General features: G+C 40.2%; 1 protein-coding gene across 3 annotated transcripts in view; it reads right to left on the reverse strand.

Moving 5' to 3' along the window:
- The window catches only part of Cdk17 (cyclin dependent kinase 17), a 77,585-nt gene that overhangs the window by 24,428 nt on the left and 37,283 nt on the right, over window positions 1-15,874 (reverse strand). The window contains exons 1-4 of one of the 3 annotated variants that reach the window (XM_029542058.1): window positions 9,547-9,904; window positions 8,300-8,446; window positions 4,686-4,850; window positions 342-475 (exon numbers count right to left, since the gene is read on the reverse strand). In XM_029542058.1, the coding sequence (XP_029397918.1) occupies window positions 342-475; window positions 4,686-4,850; window positions 8,300-8,446; window positions 9,547-9,565 (465 nt within the window). In that variant the 5' untranslated portion in view covers window positions 9,566-9,904. Of the gene's footprint in view, window positions 1-341; window positions 476-4,685; window positions 4,851-8,299; window positions 8,447-9,546; window positions 9,906-15,874 lie in introns of those variants that run through there. The other 2 variants (XM_029542059.1, XM_021204461.2) reach the window with 2 other exon arrangements.

Consider the following 15,874-nt stretch of genomic DNA (forward strand, 5'->3'; position numbering starts at 1 on the left):
TCGAGGCCAGCCTGGTCTACAGAGTGAGTTCCAGGACAGCCAGGGCTACACAGAAAAACCCTGTCTCAAAAAAACAAAACAAAAAACAAAACAAACAAACAAAAAAACCCAAAAAACAAAAAAGGAAAGGTTTTCTGTAGAATGTGAACTATAATTAATGTATACTTGCCTTGGGATAGTAATTAGGAAAGAAACATTCAGACCACAGCTCACCAAGGCAAAGAAACAGTTCTTGTGGGAGTTCCATTTGCCTTCATGATGCTTCAAACAAGCATCACATGTTCCTTTACAAACACAAATATTCACACAATGGTTGTGTTTCCACTCTCTTAACTGGTTACCTCCATTGAGATCCGTCTATGTATGCGGTTTCTGAGGCAAACGCCTGTAGGTGACTGGACTTCATCAGACGATGTTCCAGAAGCTTGGTCACTCTCACCATCTGATCCCATCTTCAGATTCTCATGAACAATATCTATATCAGAAAAGGAGGCATTGTTTACCTTTAAAGGAGAAATCTTACTAAACAGTACACTTCATTATCATTACAAGTAAAACATACTCAACAAACAGAAGTCACAGTATTGAAAGTCATCTATGTTCTAGATACATAGGCATGCAAGCAGTTAACAGATCAAAGCATAAATGCCTTACAAGAGAAATAAATCTCAGGCCAGCTGTGCTGGTTGTTTTGGGTCAACCTGACATAAGCTAGAGTCATCTGGGAAGAAGGAAAAGTCAACTGAGAAAACGACACCATCAGACTGCCTACAGGCAAGCTTGTGGGAATTTTCTCTTTTAATGATTGACATGAGAGAACCCAGCCATTATGGGTTCTTACTTGTATAAGAAAGCAGGCTGAGCAAGCCACTAAGGAAGGTTCCTCTCCATGGTCTCTGCCTCAGTTCCTAGCTCCAGGTTCCTGCCCTGCTTGAGTTCCTGCCCAGGTTTCTCTCAAAGATGTACCCCTTTCTCCCAAGTTGATTATGTTGTCCCTTACAGCAATAGAAAGCAAACTAATAGAGAAATCAGCACCAGGATTGTGGGATACTGTTGTGAGAGACCTGACTGTTGTTTTGGGCAAAGATTGTAGCAATGCTTGAAACTTTTGAGCTGGAAGTGCCACTAGTGCTGGAAGCTTTTCAGGCTGCTCAGTGGAAGCTGGAGGTAAGATGCTGGGAGCAACACAGATGGTGGAGGCCTGGTTCGTGCAGGATCAGAAGGAAGCAGACACTCTACCAGGCTTTTCTTAGACTCTGACTGACAAGTCTGTGGCTTCTGGTCAGCTGAGAGTGAAAGGCAGGTGTGACTATGAAGAGACCTCAGCACCACGGAGGTGAGATCTTCTGGGAAGCATTTCCTCAGGGTCACCACAACAAGCTGTGGACCAGAGGGAGCCAAAGCTTCGTCTCAAGCTGGCACCCACTCTTGGTGATGTGTAATAGTCTCCCATGTGTTACTGGTTTGGGCAGCATGAGAGCTGCAGGGTTGAAGGTGTAGCTGAGGCTTGGCACTCTGAGAGGCCAGGGGAGGCCACTGGTGGATGTGTCACCTCATTTGTGGTGTAGACCCCAGGACTGAAGGACTCCTGCAGAGAGGCTGAGGCTCGGCACCATGTGGAGTCCCTGAAGAGCAGCTAGCTGATGCCATGCTGAATGTACAGCAGAGTTACAGTGGAGACTCCGAAATACTGGAGAGTCCAGGACTTCGGGAAAACCACCAAGGACAGCAGGTGTGGAACAGTATCAACCTGAGCCTGTGGGGTTAGCTGCTTGTGCTGTGGACTGCACAAAGGGCAAGGTGGAGCCACCAGCGTCCACGGGAGCCCAAGGACTGTGAGTGAATGAGTCCCAGAGGCTGAACATTTAGCTACGAGCTTTGATTTACACTCTTAGAGGATGGATTTCCTCTGATCTTATTGGAACTCTGCTGTGCCTTTTCCCTCTTGGGACAAGAACTGTGTAACTTATTTTTTTTTTTTTAATTTTTAATTTTACAGAAGCTCAAATTGAGAGACTTTGGAGTTTTAAGATACTTTAAAAACTGAATTTTTTAAAAGTGTTTGAATATATTTTTTAAAAACTACAGAACTTTAAAAGATATATTATGTTTCAGAGTTACATAATAGTTATATTAGTATGCTATCTTGGGGAAAACACTAAAGGAAAGCTTAGGGTTTAATAATGTGTCTGTCAAGGTGAAAAAGGGTTAACTGTACTGATTAGTTTTTTGCCGGCTTGACTCAAGTTAGAGTCACTTGGGAAAGTCAGTTGAGAAAATGACTGTAGCAGACTGCTCTGTAGGCAAAACATGTGGTGACCTTTTTTTGGTTAATAACTGCTATGTGAGGACCCAACCGACTGTGGATGGTACCATTCCAGGCGGCCCTCGGTTGTATGGAGAAGGGAGCTGAGCCAGCCATGTGTAGCAAGGAACGAAGTGGCACTCCACCATGGTCTCTGCTTCAACTGCTGTCTCCAGGTTCCTACCTTGCTTTTCCTCCCCTCATTTCCCCTGTGGAAACGTTTCCCCTGATGGACTGTGACAGGAATGTTTAAGTCAAAAACAAGAACAAAAGAAAAAGGAAAAATACCCTCTCTCCAAATTGCTTTTGATCAGGGTGTTTCTCACAGCAATACAGAGCACACTATGATACCACATAGTGACACAAACATTTAATCCCAGCACCAGGGAGACAGAGGCAGGAGAGGGACATCTCTCTACATTTTCAAAGTATGAAAAATTTTACAAGGTTATTACCAAGAATTGAATAAAGTTACAGACTTGACATTACTATAACTTTGCTTATTTTCCAGGTCCCGGGAGCTAAAGACTTAAAAAAGTAACCTACTTTTAGACCAGGTAGCTTAGGCACACAGCTGGACTAGAAACCTGGTCTTTTTGCTTCTTATGACTAGTCTCTCATTAGATGCATCAACAAGAAAATAGAACTAACCCACAGAACACTCTTTCAAATATTTACAAAGCTGCTACCCACCAGTAGAAAGCCAGATGTGGTGGCACGCCTGTAACTCTGGTACTAAGGCTTCAGAATGGAGTGGAGAGCCCAACAAGAAGCTGTCTAGAGTTCCAAGCAATACTTGCTAAGTGTCTACTACAAAGCTAAGTTTGTGCTCTCTAATGCTTCAAAACTCTGCTGAGAGCCAGTGCACAAGTTCAAGACCTGCCTGGAGGAACTGGGAAAGCCCTGTAAGCTCAGTGAGTCAGCACTTCTGAAGCACACCTTAATGAGGCAGTGGGTTCAGCTCCCCAGAACTAACAAGCAACCAGAAGCAAACAAAACCAACCAGTCCTGCCCTACAAGGATGCCAAGCAAAGGTATCAATCTCAGATAGGAATGAACACTGAGATCCATTTGACGCAGCCGGGAGAGCAGTCACAGTAACAAGCACAGCCATTTCTGCCTCCTTCTGGATACAAGGGAGGTAAGAGAGTGAAGGCCCATGTCAGAGCTTCACTGTTCCTTAGTGGGACAAGCGTATCAGAGAATGCTTGCTTAGTCAAGCTTCTGCCAGTTACATGATGCACTGATAAATTTGACAAACATTACTAATGTTTTTAACTGGAGACCAAGAGTCTCAAGAACAGATGCTTTTACACTGCTCCTGAACTAAAAATGTTTCTTGCATTTTAAAAGGCTTACTACACACAGAAAAAGAATATGCAACAGACTCCAGTCCATAAAACCTAAAACATAACTAACTCTTGACTACACAGCCAACACAATTACAAGCCAAGACCTGATTTCTTAAACATAAATACTCCCTCATGACTGACTTCAAATTATTGGCACAGTATTACTGGACAGGTGACACTGTCCAGAAAAATGCAACGGGACATCATTATACAGTGTTATCACTATTTACACATGATGCAAATAACATTACCTCAGAGAATAGATGACCGTGACAGGAAACTAACTGGAGGTAAGGACTCTGGAGAACTAATTACCTTTGGTTTTTAATTTAGCTTAACTCTGAACCTGTACAATATAAACTATAACAGTAGCTACATTTAACAACCGACTGGAACCACATCTCTCATGAACCAGCTTAAGACGACCCCAGCGCACCATTCATTCCCTGTACTGTGCCAGCAGGGATAACGGCACGTTTGTCACAGATGAAGCCACACTGTAGAGAGGCTCACAGTCTTAAAATTAGGGAAATGAACCAGGAAGTAACCTACTGTGGCAAGAAATAAAGGCAACAGTGTAATACAATAATCAGGAACTGTAGTAAATAGTCTATCTAATGGGACAATGAAACATCGATATTTAAAATGATTTCTAAAATCAAAACATAATACAATACTACCAAAAAAGAGGATAGACATAAAGTACATAAAAACTCGCAGGTATCTTTCCTGGATATTTCAAAAGCACATAATGGCAAAAGAATAAGCAGTCAGGTGATAATCTACTTCCTGAACTGTCAATACGTAGTAACTAGCTGAAGAGCGACATGAGCAGACAAGGAAACGTCATCATTCTCTGTGGTGCCAGCACCCCTCCTCCTTCGGCTACCCTTCTAGTCCTCACCTGGTCTCTACGTGACTAGAGGGAATCTGACAATGACAGAGGCTGGCTTTGTTCATACAATGACACTCAGTGCGCATGTCCTAGGAGCAGACTGTTAAACACAATGGAGCAATAAGCACGTTACCTAGTCTGCTTCCATTCCTGGGCATTGCCATGAAGGAACCAAGGCTTCCTCCAATAACACTGTGGGGCCTCCGCAATGGGGGCTTCTTGAAGGAGCCTGTGTACTGATGGAGGAAGGAATGCACGCTGTGAGATGTGGGCGGCCTGCCATTCTTCACAATGGGCTCTGTGGTTCATGGCATCCGAGAATCATTCCACAGCCGTCCCAAGAGTCAGGATCGCAAGAGAAGGGTTAAGAAAACAGAACAAAACACAAGGCTGTAACAGAGACCGTTTACATGTAAGCTCACTTCTTTGGCGATTTCATTCAAAGTGCAATAGTTAGAAAGAATTTCTATGAACACACATTTATAGAAAATACCTTAACAACTTAGGTTGGTCCAATGACCAAAACTGGTTAACAGTTACTAATATGCCCTACCAGGTATCTTGTCAAATTACTCTAATCTTAAAATTATTTGCAAACTAGGCCTCTATGTGCTGACTGACCATGACTACCATATGTCACACACAGGGTTAAATATGCTGTAGAATATAACACATGTAATTCTTACCAAAAGGCATCCAATCTATACCTCTATTACTAGACATTCAGAACGGTATGTCAATTAGTGAATAAGACAGAAAAACTTAAGTGTATCTCAGTATGGAAACTAAGATTATCGCTTCAAATATGGTATTTTGTTATATAAAGAATCTTTAAATTAGCCAAGACCCATTGCCAAGCAGAAACATTTTACAGTATAATACTATCGGTAAGCAATAGATGAGGAAGAATCTTAGCAGGGCTTTGCTTGAACACCTGCTCTAATTTTATTGAGAATATCCCTAGAAATGAAATTGCTGGTCTATATGCTAATTCTATGCTCAACTTTTAGAGACAAAGAAATAAATTAATTTTGGCGATTTTAAATAATTTTGACAATTTAAAAAGACTAAAGACTCAGGGCTGGGACTATGGCTCAGTGATACAGTGCTGGCCTACCATATGTGAGCTCCCACATCAAATTCTTGAGCTACAAAAACTAAATAAACACATAAATAAATAAAGACATAATTTTTTGAGTTATCTCTCATAAAAGGCACTTTAGGAATACTTTCTTATTCTTCCATTTATAAATTTTCAATTTATATTTAAATATAGCTGTTCCAAGTTAGGGCCAATATATGTAAAGTGGCTAAGATTAACAATTTTAAGCTTATTTTTACATTCTCACTACCAATTCAGAACATAAAATTCAAGATTCTTCCTTTTTGGATTTGATCCACCAGTCAATGTGCACACATCACAGCTGCACGATGTACTGTAAATTACAATTATAGCACAACATTTCTAACTGAGTTTAGCCTTCAAAGTGTGATACAGTTATTAAAATTACAAAACTCTCAAATTCTAGTTGGGGCGGGGGGAGTAGCATAGATAACCAAAAGTACCAATGCACATTTAGTTTTTCTAAGATATTTACAATCCTTCAAGTGTGTACTTCTCCATTTTGTTATAGTATACATGTCTATACAGTATAACAGAGCTCTTGATGGAACTAGATAGGAGATCAAAAATTGGTCTGAGGCAGTTTACTCAGAGAAATTACAAACTATTTCACTTATTAAGCTAGAATGTTCACTATTTCAAACTAGACAAATTGCTTTTGCTTTGTAAGTTGATTATGTTACGAGTAACATTTTTAAATAGTACATTCTTGCAGAGTACTTTGACACAGGTTAGCTCTGTGTGCAACCTAGCTTATGTAGTTCTTATGCTAAAAACAAAATGGGAAAAACAAACAAACTTAAACTCTCCAAGGGGGAAACTGTGTTCAGTACAGCTAGTAGGCATTGACATGATTAAAAAAAAAAAAAAAAGACTTAAAATTCCTGTGAAAATTATTGATGAAACCCACATTACCCAGAGAGAATGAGCAGCAACTGACTATGGTAGCTAAGGTCTGTCTGTGTACGACTGCAGGTCTCTCTAATGAGGAAGACAGTGCACTTAAGTCTTTCTTTTTTAAGGTCTGTCACAAATAAACAGCTTACACTATTTTCAAAATATTGGATATTTTTAACATCTCATCACATGTTAGAAACTAACCAGGTTTTAAGATAATTACCAAAATATTACAGAAAACATTCAATTAGAGCTAAATTGTTAATTAGCTCTAAAATGTCAGCGCATCGTCCATGACTCAGTTTTAATAAAAACGTTTGTCTGGTAATCAAATACTCAGAGGAATGTGCTCCAAAAGCCACCTACCATGGTGGACACCGTGCTCTTTTATCTCTGAACATCACTGGCAAATGCGTTGGCCAGAATTTCTAGCACAAGAGTAAGCAAGCTGCAGTCAGTCATTATTACCACCAAGAATTCAATGGGAATCTGAGAATAGCAGGGTTCTTTCTGCTCCATGTATCTAGCAGATTCTCTTAGGAGAGGATTAAATATTACAGAATCATCTTCAAGATTTGAGACAAATGTAAATTTTGCCCTGTATATAGAATGATAACCCAGTTATTGTCTTGAATTTCTTACTGAGCTCATTTTTCTCTGCTCTTGTCAAAAACCCAGACCATCAAGGAAAACATTAGAAAACTAAGACAGACCATGAGAACAGACACAAGGTCGCCTTGGCTCTGTCAAAAGATGGACAGTGTTCAGCAAACAATGATGTCTGAGGAAGAAAGGCAAGGTCTGTGAAACCTGCGTAGGATAAACTCACTTCCCTGCGTGGGTGAAGCAGTACTGCAGTGCCTTAGTGCATCCAGTCCCAGACCACGACTGCTAACCTGCACAATGCTGTGTCTCTCACCCCATAAGCCTTCCCTTGCAATGAAGCATGTGAACAGGCTTTGACCACTGCCAGAGATCTTGAACCAGATTTTCAAGCTCAGACAAGGGAGCTCCCCAGACACTGAAAACCATGGCTCATTATTGGCTGTTTTTATCTCCTTCCTGATCACTAGGACATTCCTAGGTTTATTTTGCCTTTGAGCATATAACAGTGTTCTAAAACGTTTACCAAGTTTACATTTTAGTTCAACTTAATAACCTCTTTAAATTGTTACATTGAAATTTGTATGCAACTACTTTGTATTGTAAAAAGAACTAACAAATGAAAGATAATGATTTTGTCTCTGTCATAGGAGTTCTCAGTACAATGGACATACTGTGGTACATAAAATAAGAAAACAACAAACTCCCTCATCTGATGATCCTTGTAATCTATATAGTCAGTCAATACATATCTAGAATGTAAGACTATATATAATAAAGTCACAAACAGGGATCTTACAACCTTACTATCCTGTATTAACTTGGGATATTTAATACAAATATTTAAATGATAATTTACCAATAGTTATTTAACAATTAGTATAATTTTATAGCATGAGAAGTGGAGAATAGTAAAAACATAAAGGCGCTCCTGGGAGTAGGTGACCAAGTATGCTGCAGGCTGGGAGAACAACCATGCCATCGGCCAAGCACATTCAGGTCAGTCTTCTGTTTCCAAGAAACCATAGATAAACAAAACTGCCATATTCAACTTATCTGAAGAGAAGATTTAAGTGTATTTATAAGGTAATTAAGTTCCCCACCCACCCACCCCCAATACTTACCGTTGTCCTTGCTACTGCTCTCCTCTATGGTCATCTGTTCAGCCAGCTCCGACAGCGACTCATCAATAGTCTGGCTTCCCCTGAGCGTGAGGGACAGTCTCCTCTTAAACTTTTTCATCCTATCAGTTGGATGTGGCTTGAAAAATTCTGAAGGTAAAGGACAAACAAACAAACAAACAAATTAGTTTATTTAATTTTATTGCTGAAGAAAAATACCACTCTAGGTTTAGTTTACCTTCAAAATAGGAATCTATTAAGGGACTCTCATTTCCAGCAAACATCACAGAATCTAAATTTTTTGTTTGAAAAGATATAGTCTAACTCATGCTCTATTTACTTGGCATCAACAGAGGGTCACAGGTTTTATGGAACTCGACAGTGAGCCCTTAAGAATGGCGAGATCAGAAAGTCCCTGGACCAGGTCCCCCACAAACTCTGAGAGCGACTGTTACTTTGACACTTAGGTCCAGGCACAAGTCTCAAACACCATCCAGAACCAGTCAGATCCATGGCCTATCCCATTTTCACGGTAGGAAAATGCTCAAAGACCTTCCCCGAGCGAACCATCAAATACCAAGCAACAGAACTAAAGAATCAGAGGTGAGACTAATACTAGCTTTTTCTTTCGATTCAAACATTTCTGAAATCAGGATGCATGTTATAACTTACAAGACGTCAAGTGCAACTGGCAGCATTTTTTCCGTCAGTGGAGCCTTACTAACCGAAAAACAAGGCAACTGCCCCCCTAAGAAACTCAGTCATTTACCTTAGTGTCTTTTCTAACTGCTCTTTATGACCTACATGTAATAAGCAAACTGACCAGAGCACCTTGCAAGTTATCCTAAATAAAAACAAGGGTCTTTGCCCAAGGCTAAAATAAACCCAGCTGTGGTGGTTCTCCATCTGTGTTTTGCTCAATTTCTCATCCTAACGGTAAACTCTAGGTTTGCTCAACAGGTGACTCATAGAAAGGTTTTGTTGCTCAAAGTCTGGAGAACACAAACACAAATTTATAACTGATAACTTCGTATTTGATCACTACCCAGTAGGTATTTACTGTAATTTAAAAACCATCACCATAATAAAACACGAAGCAACACACATTAAAAGTCAAGTACTACAACTACAACCTAATACAGTTTCTCTCCATCCCCACACTCCAGTCTTAAAACACACAGCTTATGGAGTCTAAAGAGCAACCATGGCACATCTTGGGATGAGTCTGTGCCGAGTGTCTAGGAACTTACGGTCCAGTTTACCATCCATCCTTCTCAGCTGTGTCTAGCCTGTGACTCCACCCATCATCCACTTGCTGTGCTGCTCATTTTTTCAGTTATAGAACCCCCGTTTGATTCTTTTCTGTAGATTCCAGTTCTCTGGTGAAATTCTCAGCTCCAGCGTCTATGTTCATGAACATACTCATCACCATGTTTTAAAGTTCCTGTCTATAACCCCATTGTCTGTATAAACCATTGGCCTGTTTCTGCTGCTGACTTTTTTTCTCTTTCTGCTGTGTGGGTAGCCATATTTTACTGCCTGTCAGACACGATGTGAATGACGAGGTGAAGCTGGAGGAATGCAGAGGTTCCAGATGCGGCTATCTTCCTCCACAGAGGCTTTAGTTGTCTTCCCTAGCTGGATATCCAAGTAGACGCAGGTCAGCAGTAGAGCACAAACCAATGAAGGACAGAGACTGCTGGGGACTCAGCTCAGACACTGAGAGTTGCACCTACTCCCATATTACTGTCCCTTCTACGGTAAGGTCCTTCAAGGGACTCCAACTGTAAATCTAGCGCAGAATAACAGCAGTGGAGGCTGTTAAGTAAAATAGATAATGATTACTCATATAAATATATAAAATATTAAAAATAAAATATACAAAAATAAATTTAAAAGGGCAGTTGAGGCTCTGCACTGTCCCCAGTTGCTTTTTGCTCTTTTCTTAAGCCCTGTTCAGCTTCATCCTCCCACAGAGAACAGTTTAAAGGTTGTTAACTAACTAACCAACACCAGAAATATAGTGTCTCCCTCCCTGCCCTCCTGAATCTCAAGTTTGAACAGACTTGTATACTTCCAAAATTGTCTCAACCCCCTCCCCCCAAATTCCTAGTAGTTTCAGCAGGACTTCAGTTCACTTAAAGTTATTCCATCATAGGCAAAATGGAGGCTTTGGTGTGTGTTAGCCAAGGCAGTATATAGATGTCAATAGGAAGCAGCCCAGTATGCCAAACTCGATCCCCAAAAAACATGCTAAGTGTGGAAGACATGGCCTAAATGTGCCAACTGTAGACGCATCCTAAACATGCCAACTGTAGATGCATTCTAAACATGCCAACTACAGATACATTCTAAATGTGCCAGCTGTAGACACATCCTAAATGTCATGTACATGTCATCCTAAATGTATCAGCTTCACTTCTGTAGCTGCACCTTTAGAACAGCTCTACCACGACAGTAACTAATTCAGGATATCTGTTTCTACATCTTGGTTATTTAAGGTAAACTACACTACTTCCAACTACCATTTTGTTTCTCTAAAACTTTATGCTACAACTAGACAAGGTGGCTCACACTATAGTCCTAGCACCTGGGAGGCTGGCAGATGCTAGTCCCTGGACAGTATGGGCCTCACAGATATACTGGAGCTAAAGAGTGAGGCCTTCTTAGAAGACAAATGACAGGAACAAGAACAATAAAAGAGCCAGCACTGCAGAAGCCCTTCTTTCTAAGGTTAAAGCAGTGCCAGGCCCAGCAGAGGAGTAACCAAGAATGCTTGGGTACTACATCAACCCTATAGCAACCCTACATCGTCTGCAGAGAACCTCGTCTGTGAGAGAAGATCTGTAAGCCCTTGGAATACTGCATGTGTGATGAGTCTCTATATACTTGAGACTAAGTCACAACAGGAAATTATTTTCAGTGCTGAAGATCAAACCCAGTACCTCATGCATGCTAGGCACTTCTCAAAGCCAACCGTCAAGCCAGATCAAATGCCTATCAATATTTCAGCCACCATTGTCTCTAATGTAGTCATATGGTCCCTTGTGTCTATCCAACTATATAGTATCATTGTGGAACCCTGACAGGACATTTTTTCAAGTTTGCTGGTCACAGATCTTGCCTATTGTTCTAGAATGACAAAGAAGTATAAAATAATAACACATAACATAGATCAATTATATATAGCTGCTATATTTTAATATAGTACTGAGTTTGGCTGCCCAAAATATAGGCTGATGTGGCTAATGAGCACCTACAAAGTGGTTAGTCCAAATGGAGTTATGCTGCAAATGCAAAATATAAATTTGGCATGAAAACAAGGTTCATAAGTGTAGACAAAATCATAAAAACAAACAAAACAAGCAAACAACTAAAATAAAAGTTCCAAGGCCTGGGGGAAGGGTGGAAAGTGGGAAATTATTAATATAGAAGTCCTGTTTTCCAAGAAAAGGAACTTTAGAGATAGAAAACAAGCTAACACAGAGCATTAAATACACCTTGGTAGGCTTAAGTAGATCCATGAGGGGTGCACGTAACTTCTTATTGTAGTGCATTTGAGTAATAGGACACACAGGGAAGGAGCCACTTATTCATAACCTACACTAGTACAATTTAATATTTACTCTGTCAAACAACAAAGAAAATTCTAGCAAGTAAAATTAAAAACTGAGCACAAGGGGCATTTGGGACCTTGTCGCACAAGTACACACATGAATACCAGGATCCTGAAAATTCTAGAAGGACAGCAAAATTGGAGACAAATGCATTTAAAAAATAAATGTTGACCTCAAACTTCCCAACTCTGATTACAAAGATATGAATATATAAAGCTTAGTAAGAATACAAAGAGATCCACAGAGACACTTCTTTACTAAAAATATAGAAATCCTGAAGCAGTCAGAGTGAAGCTATTTAATCTACACAAGGGTTTCTCAAAATGATTAAAGGCTGGTGATATATTAGAAATTAAAAGGCAGGAACAGCATATTTATATATTAGAAAGAAAAAGGAAATGTTAACCAAGAATATTATATTCCACAAAACTATACTTTGGAAATGAGAGAGAGATTAAGGCATTTGCTCCCAACAGAACTGCCTAACCAAACACATACACACACACACACACACACACACACACACACATTTAATGTATATGACCTGACAGGCACGTGCAGGATTCTTCATTTAACAACCGTGCACACTAACTCTTCTCAAGTGTGCACAGAATACACTGCAGACCAGACCTCAAGACCACAAAACAGACTGAAAACATGGCTTTCCTTTTTTAATATCAGACCCAGGGACATGTATATAAATGCAAGGCAGGGGCTCTACTTCTGAGATACAGTCCTGGCAGAAGTGTGTGTGTGTGTGTGTGTGTGTGTGTGTGTGTGTGTGTCTTCTGAATTTAGTAAAATGAAACTAAGAATCAAACAAGGAAAATTTACAAATACGTAAAACCAAAACAATCCTAACTAATACGCTACAGGAAAAACTCACAACTGGCCACAGAATACACCTTAAAACAAACGAAAACACTAACACAATCCACCCAAACTTACAGTGTAGAGCTAAGCGTCAAGAAAACTTCTAGCTGCACTGTCTACATCAAAAAGCAAACCTCAAATTAGTATCCAAATGGGACACTATGGAATTAGAAAGCAAAGATCCAATTAAAGCTGAAACTAACCAGTAGAAGGCCCCAATCAGAGCAGCGCAGAGACACACAAAACAGAATTCCGTTCTTTGAAAACGTTACACTGACTTAGAAAACACACAGTGGGACAGTGAGATGGCTCACGTTCGTAGGGGACCTGCTGCCGAGCCAAGGGACTGATTTTATCCTCCAGACACACAGGGGGAAGGAAAGAAGAGACCCTCAGGGTCGCCCTTACCTCTATACACAAGCCATGGCATTAAAGTGCCACACACAAATATATAATCACAATTTTAAAAAATGAGGGTATTAGTACCAATTTTAATCAACAAGAACATAAGAAAATTCTATGAATTATGGACCAGAAAGTGAGTAACCTAATAAAGTGAACAAATATTCCAGAAATATCCACTTCCTCTTGAAAAAGTACAATTTAAGTAGTTCTCTAACATCCAAGGAGAACAAATTAATACAATTTTAAAAAGTCCAGGACAAGATGTATTTATTGGTGAGATGTATTTATTGGTGAGACATTCTCTCTCAGAAAGCAAGCTAGATGGCTCCACTCATGGCCACACATGTGCACGTACAGCATACACACATACACTCACACACAAAAAGGAAACAGTTATAACGGTAATTTAAATAGTATTAAAAAGATAAATCCTTACGAGGTATGCAATGAGATAACAAACATATGCTAAAAACTAAAAAATACTGTTGAATAAAGCTCAATAAGATGTATGTAAATGAAAATACACCCCATTTTCATGGACTAGAAGACAAATCAATTAAGACTATGGCTCAAGGGGATCTACATATTCAATATGGTCCCAATCAAAAGTCCAGTGGTGTTTTTTCAAAAACAGAACATACCCTAAAATTTATATGGCATTCCAAGGGCCCTGTATAATTGCAATGATCTCAAAATATTAGAAAATTAGAGGGCTATTCTCATCACTACAGAGTTTGCTGAAGCACTGCAGTAATCAAACACTGTAATACTTGCATCAGAGGTAACACATACACCTATGCAGTAGAACTAAGAGCTCAAACCAAACATCAAGACAGTCTCTCCAACAACTGTGCTGGGAAAAGCAGTCACTCTCATGGAATTCAGGGAGGTTGGACTCATGCCACATGTGAAAGTTACCTGAAAATAGACAAAAGAAAATAGGTGTACCTAAATCCTAGCATTAAAACCATGTAACAAAAACCAAAAACGTCTTGGAGCTGGTGAGATGGTTCAGCTGGTGAGGGCACTTGCCACCAAGCCAAGCTTGATGACCTGAATTTGATCTCCAGAGACCATGTGATAAAAGAAAAGAACTAAGCCCAGCAAGTTGTCCTTTGACCCTCACACATGTACCAGGCCTTGTGTCCCACCCACAGCCCAGGACCCAAAGGTCTTCAAACATTACAAACTAATGCCAGTGTTTTTGCTTATCCTCCAAATCTTGAGCTAAGACCTTATTGCTGAAGACAACAACCGGAAAGCAAGCTGGTGCTGTCCTGGGAGCTTCATCTCTTCTGGCTAGCTTTCACAGTGCTAAAAGATGGTATGCATGCTCTCAGAGCAGAAAAATCAATCATCAGCATTGCCCGGTGGATTGAACTGTGTGGATTAGAGTAACAACCAGCCTCGCAAGATATGTGCCCGGATCCAGTACTGGCATGAATATTATAGGAGTAACCAACCACTCTGCTTGGATTTAAGGCCTGCTCCACAAGATGAAACCCATAACTGGCCACTAATCTGTGGCTAGACAGATCATAGATCCTGGAAGGGAATCTACTACTACTATTCTGCTAAGGGGACACAGTATTAAACCAACTCCCGATAACCTATCATTATAGACATTGATTGAAGCATCTCATCAGAGAAGCCTGTTTTCAGTACATGTCCACAACCAGCCAGGTAAGTAGAGTAAGTTATAGGGAGTAAGAGACTAGAGACTTGCAGAATGTCCAGTCCTTAAGAACATCCATACTTCCTTTCCTCCTTCCTTTTCTCCCTCCCTCCCTCCCTCCCTCCCTCCCTCCCTCTCTCCCTCCCTGTCTCAGCCGTCACCGTGGGAGAGGGGGCAGAAAGAGTGTAAGAGGCAGGCAGGAGAGGTAGATGAGTGGAAGAAAAGTCTTCTGGACACAGCGGAGCAGCTATGCATATGGTACCAATGGCTGAGACGCCATACACAAAACCTGTGTGAGACTAAAGCACACCAAGATCCAGTGGGGAGAGGGAAGCGGCACACAGGTCTGCCCCTAGTCAAGGGTAAGTCTTAGCTCCTGGGAGAAGGGTCAGTTTTCTCTAAAAGCATAACCCCCAGTAAGTTCAATAAATCACAACCCTAAATCCTCGGCACTTAAAAAGATAATGTTTTTAGTTCTACAAGAAGTTTATTATTTTCTTTAAGCAAAATTTCAAATATATTGTTTACTAGTCAATGGGTTAAAATTTTAAATATAATTAAAATCTGACTTTAAAATCTTCAAATTTTAGATACTTTCTCATGATGATTAATCAATTGGTTGACAGTAAGTCTCCACAAAGGGGATTCTATTTTAAACAGCTGCTTAGTTTCAGTGAATTCGGAAAGTAGTCTACTAGAAAAGTCATCGGATGCTTTTGATCATCATAGTCTCACTGGACAGAACCAAAAGTGATTGTAATTATTTAAGGTGGTGCCCTGCCCTGATACACAGCTAGAAACAAAAGAAAAAAATGGACAGAGAATAACAGTGGAACATCATTTTATAAATGAAACAAATTTTCCATTTAATAATGTACTCCAGCTACACTTATTTTGCCAAATCCTCTTTGACTTTGAAAAAAAAAAAGTGACTTTAGGAGCCAGAGAGGTAGCTCAATGGTTAGGAGTGCAGGCTACACTTCCAGAAAACCTGAGTTCAATTCCCAC

Source organism: Mus pahari, chromosome 9, assembly GCF_900095145.1.
Source record: "Mus pahari chromosome 9, PAHARI_EIJ_v1.1, whole genome shotgun sequence".
NCBI lineage: Eukaryota > Metazoa > Chordata > Mammalia > Rodentia > Muridae > Mus > Mus pahari.